The 23,472-nt window shown below is 40.7% G+C and overlaps 1 protein-coding gene across 5 annotated transcripts in view; it reads right to left on the bottom strand.

The window, feature by feature from the left end:
- ST7 (suppression of tumorigenicity 7) overlaps positions 1–23,472 on the bottom strand; it is a 262,181-nt gene that overhangs the window by 40,155 nt on the left and 198,554 nt on the right. For all 5 annotated transcript variants that reach the window (XM_081243542.1, XM_081243544.1, XM_081243541.1 and 2 more), the window contains one exon: positions 15,548–15,662. In XM_081243542.1, the coding sequence (XP_081099668.1) occupies positions 15,548–15,662 (115 nt within the window). The remainder of the gene's footprint in view (positions 1–15,547; positions 15,663–23,472) is intronic.

The following is a 23,472-nucleotide window of genomic DNA, read 5'->3' as shown; positions in this document are numbered from 1 at the left end:
TTTGGTAATGGCAATTTGTCTGTAAGGAGGGATGAATCATTATAAAGAAACTGATCCTAAATTACCTTTCAGGTAAAGCATCTTGTTCAAATAAGGTTTTTGTGTACAACACTTTTTTTTTAAATGTGGCAATATAAATCAAATGCTTTAACATTTTGCCTACCCAGCAATTCTACTTCTGAGACTTTATCCTAAGGGAAATTGTCACAACTGTGCATGAAGATTTAGCTTTAAGGATGTTGATCACGACATTGTTTCTAATGGTAGAAAACTGGAAACGGCCCAAATGTCAATCATAGAATGGCTAAGGTGCTGCACATGCACAGGGTGCAGTTTGATGCGGTCGTTAAACCATGTGGTGGAGGGCTTCCCTGGTGGCGCAGTGGTTGGGAGTCCGCCTGCTGATGCAGGGGACACGGGTTCGTGCCCCGGTCCGGGAAGATCCCACATGCCACGGAGCGGCTAGGCCCGTGAGCCATGGCCGCTGAGCCTGCGCGTCCAGAGCCTGTGCTCCGCAACGGGAGAGGCCACAACAGGGAGAGGCCAGCGTACCGCAAAAAAAGGGGGAAAAAAAAAATCACGTGGTGGAAAGTATTTAATGACCTGGGGAAATGTTGCATTGTTGTGTACACATCAATAAGTAAAACAAGTTTACAAAAATTATGATTTCACATATTTTCTAAAAAGCATTTTTATGCACAGAGATAAAAAGGCTGGAACTATATGTACCAAATAACAACAGTTTTTATTTCTGGGTGCTGGGATTATAGACAATTTTTTTCTATGTTTACCTGCATTTCCAAAGCTTCCTGCAATGTACACGTAATAAGTGAATTTTTAAAAGATAACAATGATGCTAAGTGGAAGAATTCTTTCTACAAATTGTCTGCAGCAAGTTCATGGGCAAATATGATACACTGGTGGAGCCAGACACAGACAGCATAAACAGACGAAGGCAGAACTTACACGAAGTGCTGTTAGCCTGCAGATGTAGAAAATTATTTATATACCTTCATGAAAGTTAGTGTATTCCTTCTGTGGTGTGCAATTGTTAACCGTGTTTTAATCTAATAAATGCCTAATATCTAAATCAGAGGCAGGACCTGCATGTTTTGGCTCATTTTTAAGAAAAAACCATATACATTACCTTTAGGAGAAAGCTAATTATTATGGACTGCTTGCCCCATGAGCCTTTTTCATTTCTTTAGGGAAAAAAAAAAAGACTGAGACTTGGTTGTTGTTGCCTATTATAATTATGAAACTTATTATTTTGAAATAATTATGGGGTCATAGGAAGTTGTGAATATAGTACACAGAGTTCTGTGAAGCTTCCTTCAGCTTCCCTCAAATGGTGACAACTCACATAACTGCATTATAACATAAAAAACCTAAGAAATTGATGTTGGTACAGTACTATTAAGTCAATTACAGACCCTATTCAGTTTTCACCATTTTTTACATGCATTCCTGTGTGTGTGGTTCTATGCAATTTTATCCCAAGGCTAGATTCATGTAACTACCATCAAAATACACAACTTTTCCAAAGGAACTTTCTCACGCTACCCCTTTATTTGTACCCTCCCCACCAATACCTGCCCCCAGTGACCACTAATCTGTTCTCTACCTCCATAGACTCGTCTGCCTACTTTGATTTTATGCTGTTGCCACCAGGGAAATGGGTAGAATGGTAAGGGTAACAGGGTGACTAACCGTACTGATGAAAATGGTAGTATCAGAGGTTTTAAGCAGGAAATGACAACAAATAAGCTGTTTTCCAATATTGCTTGTAATTTATTCAGAAATTTTATTTTGAGGAAGAAACTCAAAATCATTCTAAGTCCAATTTTGTATGAGCAGACTCTAACTGTGCAGTGCTTTTCTGTCTTTTGAAAGTGGTGTGTAGCTACCATTATCGCCAGAAAGTCCCCTTAAGAATTAGAATCCAAGGAGGAAATGAAAGTAAATGAGACATCACACACTCATTGTAGAAACAAGGAATGCTGAATAAATGTTTCTCACTTCGGCAAAGCTGAACTGTTGGCGTTAATTTTCCTTCCATTTCTTTCCATCTTGTGTTTCATACAGATCCTTTTATGAAAGAAGGACTTTCTCCAAGCATCTTAGGCGTACAGAATCAAATTGCTGTGAAAGTCTTTCCTTAAACTCTACAATCTTGAATGTCATACAACTGGAATCATAGCATGTGTACTTTTGTGTCTGGCTTCTCTCTCTCCAAATGATGCTTCTGAGGTTCATCCATGTTGTAGCATGTATCAGTACTTTGTTCCTTTTTATTGCCGAGTAGTATTTCATTGTGTGGATATACAATATGTTTATTCTCCTGCTAATGGCTATTTGGATTGTTGCCAGTTTGGGACTACTATGAAGAAAGCTGTTGTGACTATTCTTGTGTACTTTTTGGTTAAAAAAAATCCCTCATTTTTTCTTGGATATGTAACTGGAAATGGAATTGAGTCAGAAGGTAGATGAATGTTTAAACTGGTAGACAGTGCTCCAAAGTGGTTGTATGAAGTTTGCAAAGCTATTATATGATGAGAGAGGTCAGAAAAAGGGTGACTTCTGGGTTAGAGGGGCAATTTTCTGAGATGATGGAAAGTTCTATGATTCTGGGCAGTGATCACAGAGGTATATACATAGGTGAAAAGTCATCCAGCTCTACATTTAAGATTTGTGCATGTTACAATATGTAATTTATACCACAATAAAAAAGATGAAAAAAAAAAAAAGCCAAACCTACAATCCTGTGTCACCTGAAGCTGCCTTCTCTTACTTGCCTTTCGTCATTCTGGCCCCTCCATTCTCTCTATGCATCCTTATCTAAAAATTACTTCCTAGTTTAATAAACAGAATCCGATTGTGTTTCAGGTTGGCCTTTCAAATACTAAGATGGTTAAATTATCTCCTCTAAACCTAATCTTTTCCAGAATAAATACTTCCAGCCCCTCAACTGACACAGTCTTCAGAACTTCTCACTTATTTTTGTTACGGAGCCATGGGTGATTTCAAAGTATGAGAATTAGAAGTGGAAATAATCATCTGAATCCCTGAAACCCGACAGTACAGAGCTCAGGGGAAACGTGCAGTCCGAGTAGCCCTGGCCACGAGCATTCTCTGAGTACTAGCTGGGCTGGCCCTGAAGCTGAGCACCTGGAGCGGTTTGTTCCTATGGTTGTGTGGTCAACAAACCCCTCTGATTCTATTCAAACCAATTTCAGCCAAAGCCAGGTCTTTTCTCTTTTACTTCAGCCATGAGAATTTTTGAACCTATGAGCAGGATTTCACATTTGACTCCATTAAATTTTAAATCTTAAAATAAAATCTAGGACTTCCCTTGGGGCACAGTGGTTAAGAATCCACCTCCCAATGCAGGGGACACGATCCCTGGTCCGGGAAGGTCCCACATGCTGCGGAACAACTAAGCCTGTGCACCACAACTACTGAGCCTGAGCTCTAGAGCCTGCAAGCCACAACTACTGAGCCCACGTGCCACGACTACTGAAGCCCGTGTGCCTAGAGTCCATGCTCCACAACAAAAGAAGCCACCGCACGCTGCAACTACAGAAAGCCCGCGCCACGTGCAGCAACAAAGGCCCAATGCAGTCAAAAATAAAATAAATACATTTATAAAAAAATAAAATCGAAACCATTAAATATTAATGGTTTCAGCATATTAGTCCAGGCTACCAGTCATTGTTGTAACTCAACCTACCACTCACAGCTTTGTTCCATATACCTCATAAGTACACCTTCCTCCCCATATGATTATTATCATCATCAAAATTACTGCTAACATTTATCAAGGGCTTATTAAGTGCCAGGCCCTGGTGTTAATCACTTACACACATTAATCCTCAGAGCAACCCTATGAGACAGGACCTACTGCTAGCCCTGTTTTATAGATGGGGAAAGTGAGGCATAGAAAGTTAAGAAATATGCCAACACCACACACTTAGAACAAATATGAGCTTCCCCCAGAACATACGCTTTTAAACTGTGCTATGCTGTTGACAAGGTCTGATTTAAAAACATACTGACCATGGCAATACCAAGGAGAGAATCCAAAAATGGTATTCTAGAGATCACCCTAAATTTGCAACAGTCTGCAATGATCTATGTGCAACCATTTATTAATAGTTATGATAGGTATTACATTATACCATTAAATTATACCATTCATTTATTAATGGTGTAATAGGTATCATGACCACATTGCTCCACGTTACCTAAAAAGACAGCATTAAAAACATTATCAGGGGCTTCCCTGGTGGCGCAGTGGTTGACAGTCCGCCTGCCGATGCAGGGGACACAGGTTCGTGCCCCGGTCCGGGAAGATCCCACATGCCGCGGAGCGGTTGGGCCCGTGAGCCATGGCCGCTGAGCCTGTGCGTCCGGAGCCTGTGCTCCGCAACGGGAGAGGCCACAACAGTGAGAGGCCCGCGTACCGCAAAAAAAAAAAAAAAAAAAAAAAAATCAAAATTCACTTTGTTATAAAGCAGAAATTAACACACCATTGTAAAGCAATTATACTCCAATAAAGATATTAAAAAAATTATCAAATGTTTTATTTAGATAAAGATACAAATACTTCCATAGCATTTCTCTAATTCAGAAATATAAAGAAAAATGGCCTTAATAAGAAACATTTAAATATTATTGTATAGACTACAAATATTTTCACATGTACTATCTCATCTGTTTTTATGTCACACAACTTCCTCAGTAAATCCATGCTAGATCTTCAATCAGCTCTTTCCTAAGTGTTCATAAACCACATATTTCTCTCCTCTAGAATTTTTCTGGGACTGATTTATTTGTTGAAATTCTTTAAAAAAAAAAGAATCAAAAGTATTGAGGGGAAATAGAAAATAGGAGTGAATAGTTGTATATTTTTATTAACTTATTAACACATTACTTTCTTATCCAGATAGTAGTACTACAAGATAAATCAAAGAATTGGACAACAGCACACGACTGTGAAGGTCAGCCCTCAAAAATCTTTCATTTTACAGATAAAAAATACAGGCCCAGGGAAGCTAAATGATATACTTAAGAGCTGCCTAACTAATTAGTGACAGAGATGGTCTTGCAATAGCATGTCTTTGTCACCATCCCATACTGCCAATGTGGTACTTGCTTTTATTTTCCTTATCATCATTCTCTTATACTTTATCATTTTCCTTGGAAAATGGCTTCACAATTAGTCTTGAGACTTTTGCCTCCTCTGAACTTTAGCCACCCAGAACACCTGCTGACAGATTTCTACCTCACTTGTATATACCTATTTAGCTATTTGTCATTCTGATATTTTCATAAACTTTAATCATTTGTGTTTAATTTTACATTTTTTCCCCAGTGGGAATAACTATAGTCCCATCTTTTAGAATCTCTCATCCTTCTTCAACCAATTTCCACTTTAAAAATCTCTGTATCTCCTATGCCACATAGTGTCCACACAAAGTATTTATTGAATCTCCATTTATGGGTTTCTATTTATCTTTCCTTTGAATTAAAAAAAAAGGTGTGACTTCTCGTTGTTGCTGTTATAAGCTATAGGATAACATGCTCTCCTTTAAGGTGTTTCCTTTTTGGTAAGAATTAAATCCAAGGTATTAACTACTATCAGGCTTTGTCTGCTTTGGTTGTAATTAAAGTATAAGACAAGACTTTGTCAGATGCTTTGCTTTTAGCAAATGAGACTCGTAGATTGACAGGTGCAGGCCTTCCCATCGCCTGCTCCAAATTCACAACCTCTAAAGACTAGGTGGACCTTCCACCTGTTCCCCACATTCCACTTTTTTTCCTTCCTCATGTCGTTTTTATGACTCAGCAGAAGTAGGTGGGTGTTGGTGGGCTACATGAATCCTGGCAGGCTCTTGATAACGTCTTAGTTACATGCCCCCGAAAGACAGATTATCTAAGGGTTATACTGGGTCTACATAGTTAAGAAAGAGATCCCCAGAGAGCAAATGAAACGAAGTAGTTACAGTTTAAAATAGAAAGTTTTGATCACCCAGGAAGTAAAAAAAGTTTCTGCACTGGGATTCCCATTTGTTGTATAAAGAAGAAAAGCCAGGGCAAGCCAGGGCTTCCCTGGTGGCGCAGTGGTTGAGAATCTGCCTGCTAATGCAGGGGACACGGGTTCGAGCCCTGGTCTGGGAAGGTCCCACATGCCGCGGAGCGACTGGGCCCGTGAGCCACAGCTACTGAGCCTGCACGTCTGGAGCCTGTGCTCCGCAACAAGAGAGGCCGCGATAGTGAAAGGCCCGCGCACCGCGATAAAGAGTGGCCCCCACTTGCCACAACTAGAGAAAGCCCTCGCACAGAAACGAAGACTCAACACAGCAAAAATAAATAAATAAATTTAAAAGAAAAGAAGAAAAGCCAAATTCTAAAAACTCTTTTATACTTATTGGTTGGAAAACCCTGCATGTGTTTCCCTGAAGGATAGAATTCTGTTTCTTCGCAGAGTCTGAAATCACCTCCCCAGTCCTCTCCAGTGGCATTCTACTCCTTCACATCTTAGGGCTTTCTCAGGGTTCATTTCTCAACCACCTCAAGTCAAAAAAGGGCAGAGTGTGAACCCACTGTGCCACTCCCTTCACTCTGGGGGCAGGCTGAAGCCCCTCCTCTGCTGACATTGCCTCCAAGTCTCTCCATGGTCTCCAGAACAAAATCCAAACTAGACCCAAAGCTCTTTTGAGGCCTGGCCCCTGCTTAACTCACCCAGTGCAAGTTCAGCCCTTTGCTACAGCCTCCTGTCTTCCCTCTGCTCTGTGGGAAACAGAGTTCTCCTCACAAGCTGTGTCAATCCTGCCCTGAACCTCTGGACATATTCTCTTTGCCTCCAGCACCTGCGCTGTCTGGCTCAGCACAGATCCCACCTCCACGGGGGTGGCTTCCCTCATTACCCTGGATGAGGTGTCCCTTCCATCTTGGGTTAAACTCTATCAGTCTTCACACTTTACAGCGATTGTCCATTCTCTTATTTCCCTCTCCTACTTACGTGGTGTGCTTTAGGGGTAAAAGCTGTGTTTCTTCATCACTTTGTACCCACAACACAAAGCAATGTTTGAAACATAGTTGGTGGTCAGTGTTTGCTGAATAAAATCTTAAGTTAATGTACTAACATATCAAATCACTTGATATTACCTTCCTTCAACATGCAAACATTTACTTCTAATTTAGCTTCTGGGAGCCAAAAGTGATCAGTGTTGATGGGTGCTTTAAGAGGGAGTCATAAACTTGTTATTTCTCAACACGCATACTTCCTTTATCTTTGCTTACAGCATTCTGGCAGAAGGCATGACATTGGACTGTGCTCTAAATCTAGATGTCTATTTGAAAAGGCAGTGGAATGAAAAAGTGGGGCAGGAAGAAAGCAAGAGTAAAAGCTGAAACAAGGTTGAAGAAAAGTAGAATTTTTGTCCAGAAACAAGGAAGGCACACCACACATCTTCTGGCTCCCAAGGACCCTTTACGAGAATGATGCTGCTGAAAAAAAAATAAGTCATCTCAGGGAGGATGACTGTTAAGTTTTCAAAAGTCATAAATGGCTCATAAGATCAAATCTGAAATTCAATGAAATAATCTTAGGACAAATTTATGTAATTATGAGTAAAACTGTCAATTTGATGTGTCTCAGAAAACCCATGGGACAAAACTTTAGATAGGACAGAATTTTTCCAGTGATAATCTTTTCGCCTAATTTCCTTTTGTTCATCTGCAATAATAATAACAATCAAGGTGTAATTTTAAAAGGATCATTACTTTCCCTGTGCATGAGATTAGTCAACTGAGGGTCAATTTTACATCTATACTTCTAAAAGAATGTTTTCAAGGGTAGCAACCAGCAAATAAGTAAGTCCCAAAGCACCTCACAAGTAAGGACACTATGTCATAGTGCATCTCCATCTAACAAGTTGTTTGTTCACCATCGATGCTCTGAACACCTACTGTAGTACCTAAGTGTCCAAGAAGAAGAGGACACAGGGCTTGCTCTCAAAGAGTTTCTTTCTCTGTACTTCCCACAGCATGTTTCAAACTGATTCACTGAGCACGGATTCATCCCACCTCCACTCACCATGGGTTGTTTTTTGTTTTTATCATCTTTCTTCAATAGACTGAAAGCTTCTTGGCGACACAGAGTAAATCATAGTCATCTCTGAATGTGGAAGCACCTAAAAGTTAGTATCTTCAACATAAAGGTTTGATAGATCCTTGCTGAATTAATTTGAAAAAATTAACCTAATTACTCTTATAACCATTTAAGACTACATAGTATCAAGCATCACTTTTCTTGTTTGCCCAGCAAATTGATATACTTGAAGTTTGTGTAGCCTTGACAGACGCTTTTGGAGCCACGAACTGACTAACTAAACAAACAAAATTGAAAAACAAACTAATGAAAATGCAGCCCACCTCTCCTTCCTGTTTGTGGACTGTAATGTCTTATTACTGTACCATTATGTGACACTGTCCTCCATGTGACTGTCCTCAATAAAATTTCTCAGTTTACTCCTGTTCATTATATGATGCAATGAAAACAATAGGTATGTAAAATTCTGTCCTTAGATTTTTTGTTTTTGGTTCCAGATAGTATGAAGTCTTTTTGTCCCACCTTCAAAAAGCCAATCTAAGGTCCCCTTTCAACCAAAGGTGAAAACTTCACTGAAGAAATAAAAAGGACTGATATACTAGAACCTCAAAATGACGTGCCACCTGGGATGGGGAAATACTACATGATCTTGGTAATCTGGAGAAGGGGGAGAGGCAGGCAACACGGATTCAGCTATCATGCTACAAAGCCAAACAACAGATCTTATCTGCAACTTTTGAATTGGATTACCCCAAAAGGTCTGTGTCAGGAGGGCCTTCTGTGGCTGGTGCCCTGGAGCCAAATATGGCAGTTTATGTGATGGTGATGGCCAGCTAAGGAGGGATGTTACCTTGGTAAATTATGATAACTGGACAGTAAGGATTACTAAAGCCAGCATAAATTTAGAGGGTTTGTTCATGTGCCAACTCTGTGAGTTACAGATGTATGCATTCATAAAATGTCTTCCATCATCAGAGATTGTAGAAGGTTTTCACCATACAGTCTTCACTGAAATAGCATCTGTTATCAGAACTCCCGCTCATTGCATGTACAGTATATAGATGCACTTTGTAACCTCAAAGGCCTAGTCCTCTTGACAGATCTACCTCTTAGTTTCCAAGTCAGCAGGGCACCCACTGCAAAGCTATACAGGGCCATCACTTCTCAGTCACTTGTGCTTACTAGCCTGAAGCCGTAGCCCATGGTGTCAGTGCTGATAATTATTTTCTTCTTTGAAGCAGCAATGGGATTATCTGCCTATCTTTTACACAAGGATTCTCTTCAGCATTTGCCGGGTATCCTTCATCTTTTCCATGAGAGCCAGACCAGGGAAGGGAGCTGGACTAGGCTTCGAGTCTGTCACTAGGGACAGATGGCACTTCAAACCCTCTTTCTTGAATACAGCCTCCTTCTGTAGTGGATGTGTCTCAGAAGCTGCCTGTGCCTATGGCATCAGAACTCACATCTATACATACCCTTGACCGAAAAGCACTATTTTGGAGGTCTGGACAGCCTGACGCTGACTGCTTCAATACAGATTTTTTAAAATATATTTATTTATTTTATTTGGTTGTGCCAGGTCTTAGTTGCAGCTCGAGGGCTCCTTAGTTGTGGCATGTGAACGCTTAGTTATGGCATGCATGTGGGATCTAGTTCCCTGACCAGGGATCGAACCCGGGCCCCCTGCACTGGGAGCGTGGAGTCTTAACCACTGCGCCATCAGGGAAGTCCTGTCAATAGAGATTTTATTCACTGGTCCTTCTGGCATCTCAAATCCCTCTTATTCCATAAACATAAATGGAAAACAGCCTAACCAAAAGACAGGGTATCCAGTGACCATTTCAGAGGAACAGAGATGATAGTTGAGTAACTTGTACTAGTTATAAGGCCCTGGGCAATGAACAAAGTGTACAAAATTTTTACTTATAACTACATGCTGACTCGGCAAACCAATGATTAGCAAAAAGCTTATTCTCTGAATAGTCTCAACATAGAGTGATTCCCTCATGCTTTCTTTAGAATTTCTGTTTTCAATCTACTGAGATGAAAGTATTTCCCCCAATGTTACAAACACGTCTTGTTCTTGAAAGTATACCCTTTGCACATTGCCAGATGGTAGATAATAATGCTAATTTAGGATGGGCTTGATGGCACCAGTAAAAATGGTCTTGATATAGTTGTTGCATTTATATAGTATTCATGACTATAAAAAAGACCAGCTGTCCCTCACAGGGAAGTTCCTGCCCCCAAATTTAGGGCAATCACTAAACGACCTAATGGAGTAAATACTGAAAAGAGCTTGGATTTGTATTTCTATTGGTACAAATAGCCCCAAGGCTGAAACAATTTGTCTTTTGATCAGGAGTGAAAATGTTCGGCATTTTTTATTTTTCAGCTTTCCAAATGTTAGAGTTGTTTATAGATAAAACTAAGCATTTCCATTCTTATCAAATATCTACATATATGTCCTATGAGATCTAAAATTAATCTTAATAACAGGCCATAACACTTTTGGGGAGGGCAAAAGACTGGGCTTTTATGCTCTCATTTGAACTGACATTTTATGTATGGTTTTCCATTTGAACAAAATGGATTGAGAACAGAGGTGAAGTTCAGGAGTGGTCACCTTAGCTCTTTATAAGGGTTAATAGTTACTGAATTCTTACTGTATGGCCCACACTGTTCTAAACATTTACCATGGATTAACTGCTTTAATCCTCACAACAAATTCCCAGCTGTGTGATCCTGGGCAAGTTACTTAGGCTTTCTAAGCCTCGATTCCATTTCCAGAGAAAGAAATGGAAGCTTAGAAGGTTAAGTGATGTGCTGAAGTTCACTCAGCCAGTGAAAGGCAGTGCTGGGACTTGATGTCAGCAGGCTGGCACCAGGGCTAGTCCTCTTCCCCACCAACAGGACTGCCTTTGGCATCCTCAGGGATCGCTAACTAGAGACAGAACTAGACACTCCCAGAGGAAATGCTCACAAAATTAGCACTCACATTCCTATTCACTTGCTCTGTGAGATTCTTCTAAAATTGAAATGGGCAAATGATAATGAATAAGAAACGCATGAATTCTTTTCCCCATTCCCACCCTAATCTTTGAGGCTTAAGCTTTCAACCTAGGTGGCCTATAAACTTCTTTGAAAGGCAATCCAAAGCTTGTAACAACTTTCTCAATGGCTTTGAAAAGAAGGTTCTCATGACTTAATGAGCTTAGAAAACATTTCTGTCTTTATAGTTAATGTATGACTGAAAACAAAAAAGATAAATCTCAAATTAAATGAACACCATGCATCAAATCCCCTTTGTGACTAAAGAAATCAGGTACACGTTGAAGATGGAAAGCCATATTTTGAAGATGGTTTCAGAAAGGTAAGCAAATATAGATATGCCCAGTTCTTAAGGAATAATTTTAAAAGAATCTTAAAAGACAATTTGGCATTACTGAAATTCTGCACCACGGCTCCAGCCCGCCTAATTCGTGCCTTTGTTAAGAGGAGTGAGAGAGGGAGAGAAAGTCGCTTCAGCAAAGCTTACGTTTATGAAAAACACATGGGCTTTTAAAGCCAGCTAAACCTGAATTTGCATCTCAGTTCTACAGTTTTCAAGGAATGTGGTCTTGAAAGTTACTTAAATTCACAAGCCTCAGTTTCTGCATCTGCTAAAATGGAATAACCACCTCCTTGCAAAGACACTGTAAGAGTTATAGGTAATGTGTGCAATGTGCTTGGCACATGGTAGGTTCTCGACAAACTGTAGCTGATAATAACAACAAGAACAGTGTTAATAAAAACAATACAAAATACTGCCAACAGCAGAGACCAGTGGAAGTATGATGATGGTTAAGAGCACGGGCCAGGGGTCAGACCACCTCAGCTTTTATCCTGGCTTTCCTTTCCTCGTAGAATTCACATCTTATTGAACCAAGACTGTTCTCAGTTTATCTCTGCTCTCATAACATAACATCTCCATGGCTTTACTTGACATCTTAGGCTCTTCACTTCAGCAAATGACTTAACTCTTCTCTGTACCATTACCACAGCTGTAAAATGGGGCTAATAATCGTATCTACCTCATACGCTTGTGGTGAGAATAAATGAGTCCAACCACATAGAGCTTAGAATCATGTCTGACCCTGACACATCATAAGAACTCAATGCTAGCTGTTGCTGCTGCTGTTTTTTTAGTTATTGTGTGAAGGACACTCCAAAACCAACACCAACCACCTGGATAAAAACTGCCCACCCCTAATGTTGTTTAACAAATTGAAACTAGAAGAGCATGAAAACTCCTGAGGCTGGCAAGACAGCATTTCAGACTAATGGCTAGAATAATATAAGATCAGAAGTCATGTCAAGGGAAAAAAATCAAAATTAGACTTCAGTTTACAAGGAGGTGTGATCAGTTAACTGGTAATCCTACTAAGAATCCAGGGTTGCCAAAGGGCTTCACTGTAAAAGGACCTTGTAAATGTCACTTTTAAAAGTCAAAGCAAATAAAAAAGTGGAGAATAAGAATGAGGCAAAGGGAATACAGGTTGCCTTCCTCCTTTCCTCAGAAGATGTTGTGTTTTTTCCCTCATGTTTTACCGTATTTCTAAATCCTTTTTGCAAAGGTCAGAAAAGCAGCACTACCATTGTGTCACTTCCCAACATACTACTTAAAAAATTCAGCTACCTAGCAAATGTAATAAAGAAGGATTGCTGTACCCATAAAACATCCAAGAAACAGCTACCAAACCAGAGCATTCCAATTTGCAAAGATAACATATAATCCTGCTGCTTTGGGTGTGGCTCGATGGCGAGGGATGGTGAGGCTGGGATTCAAAGTACTGTCTCCAGCATCTCATGGATTAGGATGATGACATCTCAACCAGGGTGAAGAACAGGGCACCCCCATTGCTGTCTGTACTCCAAGCCCTCTGAAGCACCCACTTTCTAACACAGGGGCAGAAAATGGGACAAGAACTGGGTCAAGGTCCTTTGGGTCTCCAGAAAAAGCAGCAGGGATGAACTTGAAAGAGCCCACTTTATGGTACGAGGTGAGGAAGAAGAGGCATGTTTTTAATAGTCTTGTGTGGTTGCAGCTCACTCTTCAAGCAACAGTAACTTCAGCAGCCACTTCATTATATTTCTACTGTAAATGACACTGGCCTAAGCCAAGTCTGTACCAAAACACCCTCCAGAATTCAGCTGGGGTTAGGTCATCTGCAGTCTATTGACAACTGCTGAACTTAAAACCCCTAACGAGGCATCTCAGCAACAGTATGTGTCCTGCCACTAATGAGGCTCTTTTTCCATGAATAACGAGTAAGAACATCATCTCTGTTGCCAGGTACAAACATAAACAAAGCTCAACACAAGGGCCTTGGTATGGTGAGTTTGTCCATTTGCAACAAAGGAATTTTGCAAAGTGAGAGCCAAGTTTTAGTGGAGGGTGGGACAAGCTCTTGTAACGAATAATGTGAACATATGTTATCAGAATCTAATAACTCAGCTTTGGGTTGTTGTGGAACAGAGGCTGTGCAATGGGATAGAGAGAGACAACAGAAAGCTCCAAATGAGTTCATTTCTTTATTTTACACTCAGTCTCGTAACACAAAGCTGATGATTTCTGTAATGAGCCAAGATCTTCATGAAAGGAGCCTTAGAAGATCTGATATCCCAAAGGCTCTGTTGGTTAAATCTTTTCTTAAGACTTGATGTATCAGGCTGAGGGCAGGTCGGCGCTGGGGATGAGAACACTGGAACCTTGCTATGACACTGATGGCTACGGGGTGGCACGTGGAAAAGTGCATGGCCACTTGAACCCACGTGCTGGGTTCTGCTGGTCCTAAAAGGCCCGTAATGTATGAGCATTTTGCCTCTAAGGTAGTTTCCTGGCTTAGACTCCCAAGGTCATCCCAACAGAGATTCCACATATAAACAGAGAACAAAAGTGAGCTGACATGAAGGCCAAACAGTCTTTATTTTGTTTACTATAAAGTGCGCCACAAATACTTTTCTCTCTTTCTAAAATCAGTTCCATACTAGGTAGCATATATCTTGTTACACAGGGTGCTCATGTTTGCACAGGCCAAGTGATGCCATCACTGGCTGACGGCTTTTAGTTTCCATCAGTGTGAGCAAGAATTAACAATAAAACAAAACAAAAACAGTCTCATGATGCCTCAGTTCCTCCAACTACAGAGGGTAACAACTCTAACCTATTTCAGAGATTCCTTATGAAGAACTGTATGTCAAAAATAAGACTCAAATAGTATAGTTTGCCCTATATGTTTGATGAATATTTTGACCTGAATAATTATTTTTTTATTTTTATAAATTAATTGTATTTATTTATTATTTTTGGCTGTGTTGGGTCTTCATTGCTGCACGCGTGCTTTCTCTAGTTGAGGCGAGCAGGGGCTACTCTTTGTTGCGGTGTGCAGACTTCTCGCTGCCGTGGCTTCTCTTGTTGCGGAGCATGGGCTCTAGGCGCGCGGGCTTCAGTAGTTGTGGCTCACAGTCTTTAGAGCGCAGGCTCAGTAGTTGTGGCGCACGGGCTTAGTGACTCCGCGGCATGTGGGATCTTCCCGGACCAGGGCTCAAACCTGTGTCCCCTGCATTGGCAGGTGGATTCTTAACCACTGCGCCACCAGGGAAGTCCCCCTGAATAATTCTTTAAATGCACTAAAGATGCTTGCTTAAGAAAAAATATTTTATAGAGTAAACAATGATCATAAGTAATCACTCCCTAATATCCATTTTATAAGCAAATATATTTATTTTCGGGAAAGAGTTAATGAAATATGGCAGAATAGTATGAAATTCTGCAGAGATTCCAGAAGCTAAGTCATGGCAGGTAATTATGTAGAAAATTTTTGTACAATTAATCAAAGAGTAAATTCACAGACAATGGCAATATAAGCAGAAGATTTTTTCAAATATCTAGGAGATGTCAGCTTATTTTTCTGGTTTATTAAGAAGAGGCAAAATGTTATTCTGTGCTCATGGGTGAGTAACCAGAATGGCAAAGGGACCGCAAAGCCTCTCATATGAAGAAATGGGGGTTATTCTGCTAATGAGGAGAAGACCTGGGATGAAAGGGCCATGATCTTATCTTCAAATATTATTGAACTGTCACAAGGTTTGTAGCAAGAGCTACCAGCTGTTCTATTGCTTTGAAGGATCAACATAACCAACAGGTAGTGGTCACAGTCAGCCGATGAGGGGTCACAGCAGGAGCTCAAACAGTCAGTGCTGTTCCAACAAGGTACATGCTACCTGCAGAGGTTCTGAGTGATTCCTGACCATGGAAATCAGGTGGAAATTCTCTAAGAGGATAGTTATCAAAGTGCTGTGCTATAAAAATGATCCTTCTGATCTAATCATTGAAATACATCAAGAAGAGAGGAATACTCAAGTAGATAAGAGTACCCAAGGACTTACCATCATACTTTGCTAAGACTGCCTGAACATCAGCATATGCTTGTAGTTCCAGAAGGGCTTCTAAAAGGTTTTCATGGATGTTGAACATGCTCAGGAGAGGGAACTCCTTCATTAACTAGGAAAGAAGAAACCAAGGAATAATTAATATATGTTTCTTATCTTTTTAAAGTATAACTAATACTGAGTTATATTTATACACTATATATAAAAGTATAATGTAATTTTTAGAAGTATAATTAATACTGAATGATAAGCATTCATATCAATTATTATGTTGTAAAGCATTAAATGCTTAAAATTTTTCCTGCTATTTTGGAAAAACGGCAACTTTGAATTTGTGAGAAAATAAGGTGGGAGAAATTCCGAAAGTGAGGAGCTTTTATGGACACTGAGGAACATGCTTAGAGGTAGTACTGAATAATGTTAAAATGCCTTAAAGGTCAAGTAAAGTGAAGGTTGAAAACTATCTCATAGGTGTTAACAGTTAGCAGTTTGGGATGGAAGCCAGAGAGTAGAAGGAGAAACAAAAGGCACTGCTCGGGCCTCCCTGGTGGCGCAGTGGTTGAGAGTCCGCCTGCCGATGCAGGGGATACGGGTTCGTGCCCCGGTCTGGGAGGATCCCATATGCCGCGGAGCGGCTGGGCCCGTGAGCCATGGCCGCTGGGCCTGCGCATCCAGAGCCTGTGCTCCGCAACGGGAGAGGCCACAACAGTGAGAGGCCCGCATACCGCAAAAAGAAAAAAAAAAAAAAAAAAAAAAAAAAAAAAAAAAAGGCACTGCTCTTTTGAGCAGCCTGGTGCCCAAGTTAAGGAGAAAAAGTAGGAAAATAACTAGAAGGTGATATGTGTTGAGAAAATCTGTAGGTAGTGAGACAGGGAACGTTAGTAAAAGAAGAGGATGTTCAGGAGTTCCTGCCTGGTGGTCTCAATTAAACAGAAGTCAAGATGATTTTCTGAGACTGAGGGAACAGGTGGCAGGGAGGAAACAGGAAGACAGCGGTGAAAGTGTAGAACAATCAGGGATCGCAGAGGCCGTCTTGGGGCCCTAACAGACTGGAGACCATGGATTTACAGAGGCTATACTTGGCACTGTTGTCAGGTTTCAGCTAACAGTGCTCAGCAGCCCAGGCACAGTGGCAAAGAGGTCAAATGATGAGCTTGAGCCTGGGAAGACTGAATTAGATTCAATGAGAAGTCAAGAAGAGAACCGGCTAGAATGGTGAAAGAATGATTAAAGGAACGGCCTCAGGTTCTGGACAGCATCGGGAGGAAGAGAGGTCCAAAGAGAGTTAAAAGATATAATAATGAATTTCACTGGAAGACAAAGAGAAAGAAGACAGGACCAAGAATTTCAGAGTAAAATCTTATCTTCAAGAAAAATAAATCTCACCTTAAGAAAAAGATAACCAGGTTCTTTATAAAGCAAAGACACACACACACACACACTCACACACACACACCTATTTATATATATGTGTGTGTGTATGTATGTATTGATGTATACGTATATATCCTCTATTTAATCTCCTAAATAGATAACTGTTTTCTATTATAACACAATGACCTCTAGAAAAGTGATACCTCTTTTTTTTTTTTTTTTTGAGGTACGCGGGCCTCTCACTGTTGTGGCCTCTCCCGTTGCGGAGCACAGGCTCCAGCAGCCGTGGCTCATGGGCCTAGCTGCTCCGCGGCATGTGGGATCTTCCCGGACTGGGGCACAAGCCCGTGTCCCCTGCATCAGCAGGCAGACTCTCAACCACTGCGCCACCAGGGAAGACCCGATACCTCTTTTTTTGATGTCAAAACATTTTAAGCAATTGTGCTGAGAGAAATAATACTGAAAAATAGGCTAATTTACTGTTAAGCAAGAAACCAGTGGATACATTGCATTGACTATCCACTTCTTCCAAGTTATAAAATCTTTGCCATATTGTTTTGTTTTTTTAAAGCCAAGAACATTTAGCATATCTCTAAAAATAAGTAATTTTCTGCAGCTCCAAAGCATCATATTACCAACGAATAACACCTATCAAAATGATTATGTCTTCAATAAGCCTGTCTGAACCCCCTAGAGACAGCCTGCAGTATTTTCATTGCTAGTAAAGTAAGTGAATAAGGCTGTATCACACATTGTTGATGTTCTGTAACCAATAAAAGTATTTCTTGTTCTGGTTCACTTTGATTCTGGCTGACATCACCTTTTGATTTTTTTTCCCTTTATAATTAGTGCTTGTTAGAATTAAATCTGTCATTCAGCATTTGGCAACACAATCAAGACATTCTCTAACCTGCAACATTTAAACATTTACCATTTTCAACCAATTCTTCAGGTAAAGGTCAAACTTCAAGGACACAAGTTATATTCTGTAATTTTAAAACTGCAACTCCAAATATTAGTATGCTAAAGCTTAAAAACTGAGAGGGGGGTCTAATTAAAATTCAATGAGTCTAAGAGCAAACATGGAGGTCTTGGCTTGTTTAAACAGAACTTGAAGCAAGACGCTAGGAGTTTGGGCAGCAATGCTTTCGCTGGAAGCTTGGACAGAGTATACCATGTCCAAAAAAACAATCACCAATCAAAGGATTTTAAACATGGCAAATAGCAAATGTTGGAGAGGTAATCGAAGTCATATGACAATCTGGAAATCTAGCTTTGCTTCTTGAATATAAACAAGAAGAAAAAGTGAACCTTCTGCTGCCCCATCTCACTCTAGCTCGCACCTGGCCCTCTCCAGCCCTTCACAACAAGCTCTCTTAGAAAAAAGCCATGAATGTTCTACTCCCGCAGCTCCCTTCAGTCCTCACTGCAAGCTACAATCTGGCTTCCAGCCCCACAATTCCTCTGAATCTGTTCATTCCACATTTCCAGGTGACTTAAGTTGCTCCTGTGGACACCCTCCAGTCCTCTTCTTGCTTGACCTCTGCAACATTTGACAGTTTGATGACTTTTTCCTTGAAACTCTTGTGTCTCTTGGCTTTCTCAACACCATTCTCGTCTGGTTTTCTTCGTACTTATCTTCTAGCTCCTTCTCTAGTTTCCCCCTTGTCTGCTACTTAGGAGAAGGTTGTCTCCCTAGTTATGCCCCAAGTGCCCTTCACATAAACACCCTCATCTCTCGGGTACTTTCGTGTCCAGGGTCTCAATACCACCACCTTTGTGGGGATGGCTCCCACATCCTCACATCCTCACATCCTGCTCTGACCTCTCTCCTAAGCCATTATATCAATTTATAAACGATCTCCCTGACAGTTTTACCCGATCCATCTAATACTGGGCTCATAAATTTCTCCTCCCCATGCCAACCCTTCAAACCTGTTTTTCCCCGCCGTAGTACTTCCTATTTTGGAAAAGAACCATTAAGCCCCACTAGCCCTACTAACCATTAAGCCCTACCCACAATAGCCACCTTAGAGGTCCCTAAACCCCTGAATTCATATGTAAAAGATGCTGGTAGTTTTCATCAGGTTCGAAGAAAGCTCTGTCATGCAAACAAATACATAAACATAAAATAAGCAAACTCTTTAAGAATCATTATCATTTCCTCTTTTCTCTGACCTTGCTGCCAATAACTTAGTTTATGCCCTTACACTTGGCCTAAATTGCTCAAATAGCATCTTCCTCTGCTTGCTTCTAGATCACCTTTTTCCAACCCACCCTTCACATTACTGTCATAATGGCTTTTCAAATAAACACACTTAAGTCCATCTCAAGCCTGCTTAAAAGGCAACCACTGACGTGGCTGGACGTATCCTAAGGAAATATGCAGATGTGAATATAAAGTTACAAACAAGACTGTCTTTCACAACATTATTTATAGTAGTGAAAAATGCAAGCAACTTAAAACTTTATCTCTTATGAGGCATTTATGTAAAATAAGATATTGTCATCTATTAGGCTATGATATACAGTCATTAGTAGCTAACTTCTCAAATAATTATTAATGGCATGGCCTTGGAAATGCAGACACATGACATTACATTAGAAAAAGTAAGATACAAACCAAATAACACAATAAGATCAAGTTTTTCTTTTGTATCTATGCATAGAAACATACTTGGTTAGAAACATACCAAAATGTTTACTAGTAGTTATTTCTGGTTAGTGAGATTAAAGGTGATTTTTATTTCTTCCTTCATATTTACCATAGGTTGTAATACTTTCAAAAGGAGTATGTGTACATTCTATAAACGGGGGAGGAAAAACTGTTTTTGAGAATATTGACTTCTCTGAGAACTATGAAACATTGATAAAGGAAATTGAAGATGATTCAAAGAAATGGAAAGCTATCCCATGCTCTTGGATTGAAAGAATTCATACTGTCAAAATGGGCATACTACCCAAAGCAATCTACAGTTTTAATGTGATCCTTATCAAATTACCCATGACATTCTTCACAGAACTAGAACAAATAATCCTAAAATTTATATGGAACCACAAAAGACCCGGAATTGCCAAAGCAATCCTGAGGAAAAAGAACAAAGCTGGAGGCATAACCCTCCCAGACTTCAGACAATACTACAAATCTACAGTAATCAAAATAGCATGGTACTGGCACAAAAACAGACATATTGATCAATGCAACAGAACAGAGAGCCCAGAAATAAACGCACACACCTATGATCAATTAATCTTTGACAAAGGAGGCAAGAATATACAATGGGGAAAAGACAGTCTCTTCAGCAAGTGGTGTTGGGAAAGCTGGACAGCCACATGTAAATCAATGAAGTTAGAACACACCCTCACACCATATACGAAAATGAACTCAAAATGGCTTAAAGACTTAAATATAAGAAGACATGATACCATAAAACTCCTAAAAGAGAACATAGGCAAAACCTTCTCTGACGTAAATTGTAGTAATGTTTTCTTAGGTCAGTCTCCCGAGGGAATAGAAATAAAAGCAAAAATTTAAAAATGGGACCTAATTAAACTTAAAAGCTTTTGCACAGCAAAGGAAACCATCAAGAAAACAAAAAGACAACCTATGGAATGGGAGAAAATATTTGCAAATGGTGCAACTGACAAGGGTTTAATTTCCAAAATATACAAACAGCTCAATATCAAAAAAACCCAAACAACCCAATTAAAAAATGGGCCAAAGACCTAAACAGACATTTCTCCAAAGAAGACATACAGATGGCTAACAGGCACATGAAAAAATGCTCAGCACTGCTAATTATGAGAGAAATGCAAATCAAAACTACAATAAGGGCTTCCCTGGTGGCGCAGTGGTTGAGAGTCCGCCTGCCGATGCAGGGGACACGGGTTCGAGCCCCTATCCCGGAAGATCCCACATGCCGCGGAGCGGCTGGGCCCGCGAGCCATGGCCGCGGAGCCTGTGTGTCCGGAGCCTGTGCTCCGCAACGGGAGAGGCCACAGCAGTGAGAGGCCCGCGTACAGCAAAAAAAAAAAAAAAAAACTACAATAAGGTATCACCTCACACCACTCAGAATGGCCATCATCAAAAAGTCTACAAATAATAAATGCTGGAGAGGGTGTGGAGAAAAGGGAACCCTCCTACACTGTTGGTGAGAATATAAATTGGTGCAGCCACTATGTAGAACAGTATGGAGGTTCCTTCAAAAACTAAAAATAGGGTTACTGATACGATCCAGCAATCCCACTCCTGGGCATGTATCTGGAAAAGATGAAAACTCGAATTCAAAAAAAATACATGCACCCCAATGTTCACAGCAGCACTATTTACAATGGCCAAGACATGCAAGCAACTTAAGTGTCCATTGGCAAATGAGTGGATAAAGGGGCTTCCCTGGTGGCACAGTGGTTGAGAGTCCGCCTGCCGATGCAGGGGACACGGGTTCGTGCCCCAGTCCAGAAAGATCCCACGTGCTGTGGAGCGGCTGGGCCCGCGAGCCATGGCTGCTGAGCCTGCGCATCTGGAGGCTGTGCTCCACAACAGGAGAGGCCACAGCAGTGAGAGGCCCGCGTACCGCAAAAAAAAAAAAGAGTGGATAAAGAAGATGTGGTATATATGTAATGGAATATTACTCAGCCATAAAAAAAGAATGAAATAATACCATTTGCAGCAACATGGACAGACCTAGAGATTATCCTACTAAGTGAAGTAAGTCAAACAGAGAAAGACAAATATCACATATCACTTATATGTGGAACCTAAAAAAAAATGATAGAAATGAACTTATTTACAAAACAGACTCATAGAAAACAAACTTATGGTTACCAAAGGGGAAAAGGGGGAGCAGGGATAAATTAGGAGTTTGGGACTAACAGATACACACTACTATATATGAAACAGATAAACAACAAGGACCTACTGTATAGCACAGGGTACTATATTCAATATCTTGTAATAACCTATAATGGAAAAGAATCTGAAAAAGAATATATATATGTATATATGTGTATATATATATATATATATATACACACATATATATATATGTATGTATCTGTATTAACTAAATCACTTTGCTGTACACCTGAAACTAACACAATATTATAAATCAACTATACTTCAATAAAAAGGGAGAAAAAAGAATATGGACTTCTTATCAAATTTAGGATATAAAGTCCTTAGCACGGCAAACACAGCCCCTCGTGACCAGTCCCTGTCTACCAGCCAGCCTCACTTCTAGCCATTTACTAGACACACACCACATCTCGCCATAGAATGGCTTTCAGTTCTTTAAACAAGCCACATTCACTCATATTTCTACCTGTGTGCTCCCTCTCCCTGGGTGCTCTTCCTGCGGCCTCCTGGGTCAATCTGGCCAGGTCCTCAACTTCCAGGAACCCTAACCTGCCCACCCCTGACTCTTGACCTCTTATCCTCCATCTGCCAGGTTAGGTACTCCTGCCCCAAACTCCCAGAGTCCTTGTCACAATGGTCTGCTGGTCCATCTTCCCCATGAGCCTGGGAAGAGTGTGAGAGCAGGAACTCTGTCTTATCACTAGGTTCTTGGTCACTGACTGACCCATCGTAGGTGCTCAACACATATTTGATGAATGGAAGGCTTTTTAAAGGCTTTTAACAGTACTCTTCCTTTGGGGTACATGTCGTATGTGTGCTGCCACAGGCCTGCTTCAGGCCCTGGGGTCACATATCCCTCAACATGTTCCTCTACCATTTAAAATCTACCAATGACTTTCAGTATCCGCACCTTAGAAAAGGTATAGCTAGAACCCATGAGCTTTGACTCAATGTAAGGAAGAATTTTCTTATACTTAGAGCTGTCTGAAAATGAACAGATGGTGTACAAAGTCTCCATCAATGGAACTTCTTAGAGAGAGAGGATGGTCACTGGACAGGGACGCTCAAGAAGAGACAGAGGACCTTTTAAATCCTCTAATTCCAAGGAAAAGCATCCCAGCTCCTAAGCATAACTTTCAGGCCCTCCCTCAGCTCAGTGCCAGATGCCTCTTGCCTGCCCTCCCACACCCCCAACCCCCACCCCCGTCTTCTACAGATTAAACTCTAGCCTAGTTGGATCAGACTATTATACACCATCCCCAGAATTCTTTCTACAGTTCCTAGACACTGTGTTTTTGCTCAAACTGTTCTTACCACCTGGAATACCTCTTCGCTTTATTTACAAGGCAGCCTGTCAAAAACACCCCACCCTCCAAAGCCCAGATCAAATGCCACCTCCTAAAGTCACAGCATCATAGAAAGTGAGAGCCAGAAGAGCTCATGGAGATCATCCAAACACCCTCCTCAGTTTACAGACAGCTCCCTCCCACCCCCGCCCCACCAAACAACAATGAAGGCTGCAAATTTAAGTCATTCAGCCAAGTTAGTGCCAGGACTATGATTCAAATCAGTACTGATTCCAAATTTCAACACATCAGAACACTGTCTCTGGCCTGCCAAGTCTAGGAGAACTAAACCATTTTGCTTATGCTTCTCTGCTATAACACTTACCTATCTGCTTGGTATTGTGTTT

This window comes from Mesoplodon bidens (genome assembly GCF_964165515.1).
Source record: "Mesoplodon bidens genome assembly, chromosome: 9".
In the NCBI taxonomy this organism is placed as follows: Eukaryota; Metazoa; Chordata; class Mammalia; order Artiodactyla; family Ziphiidae; genus Mesoplodon; species Mesoplodon bidens.
This window is presented reverse-complemented; position numbering and strand designations above follow the sequence as displayed.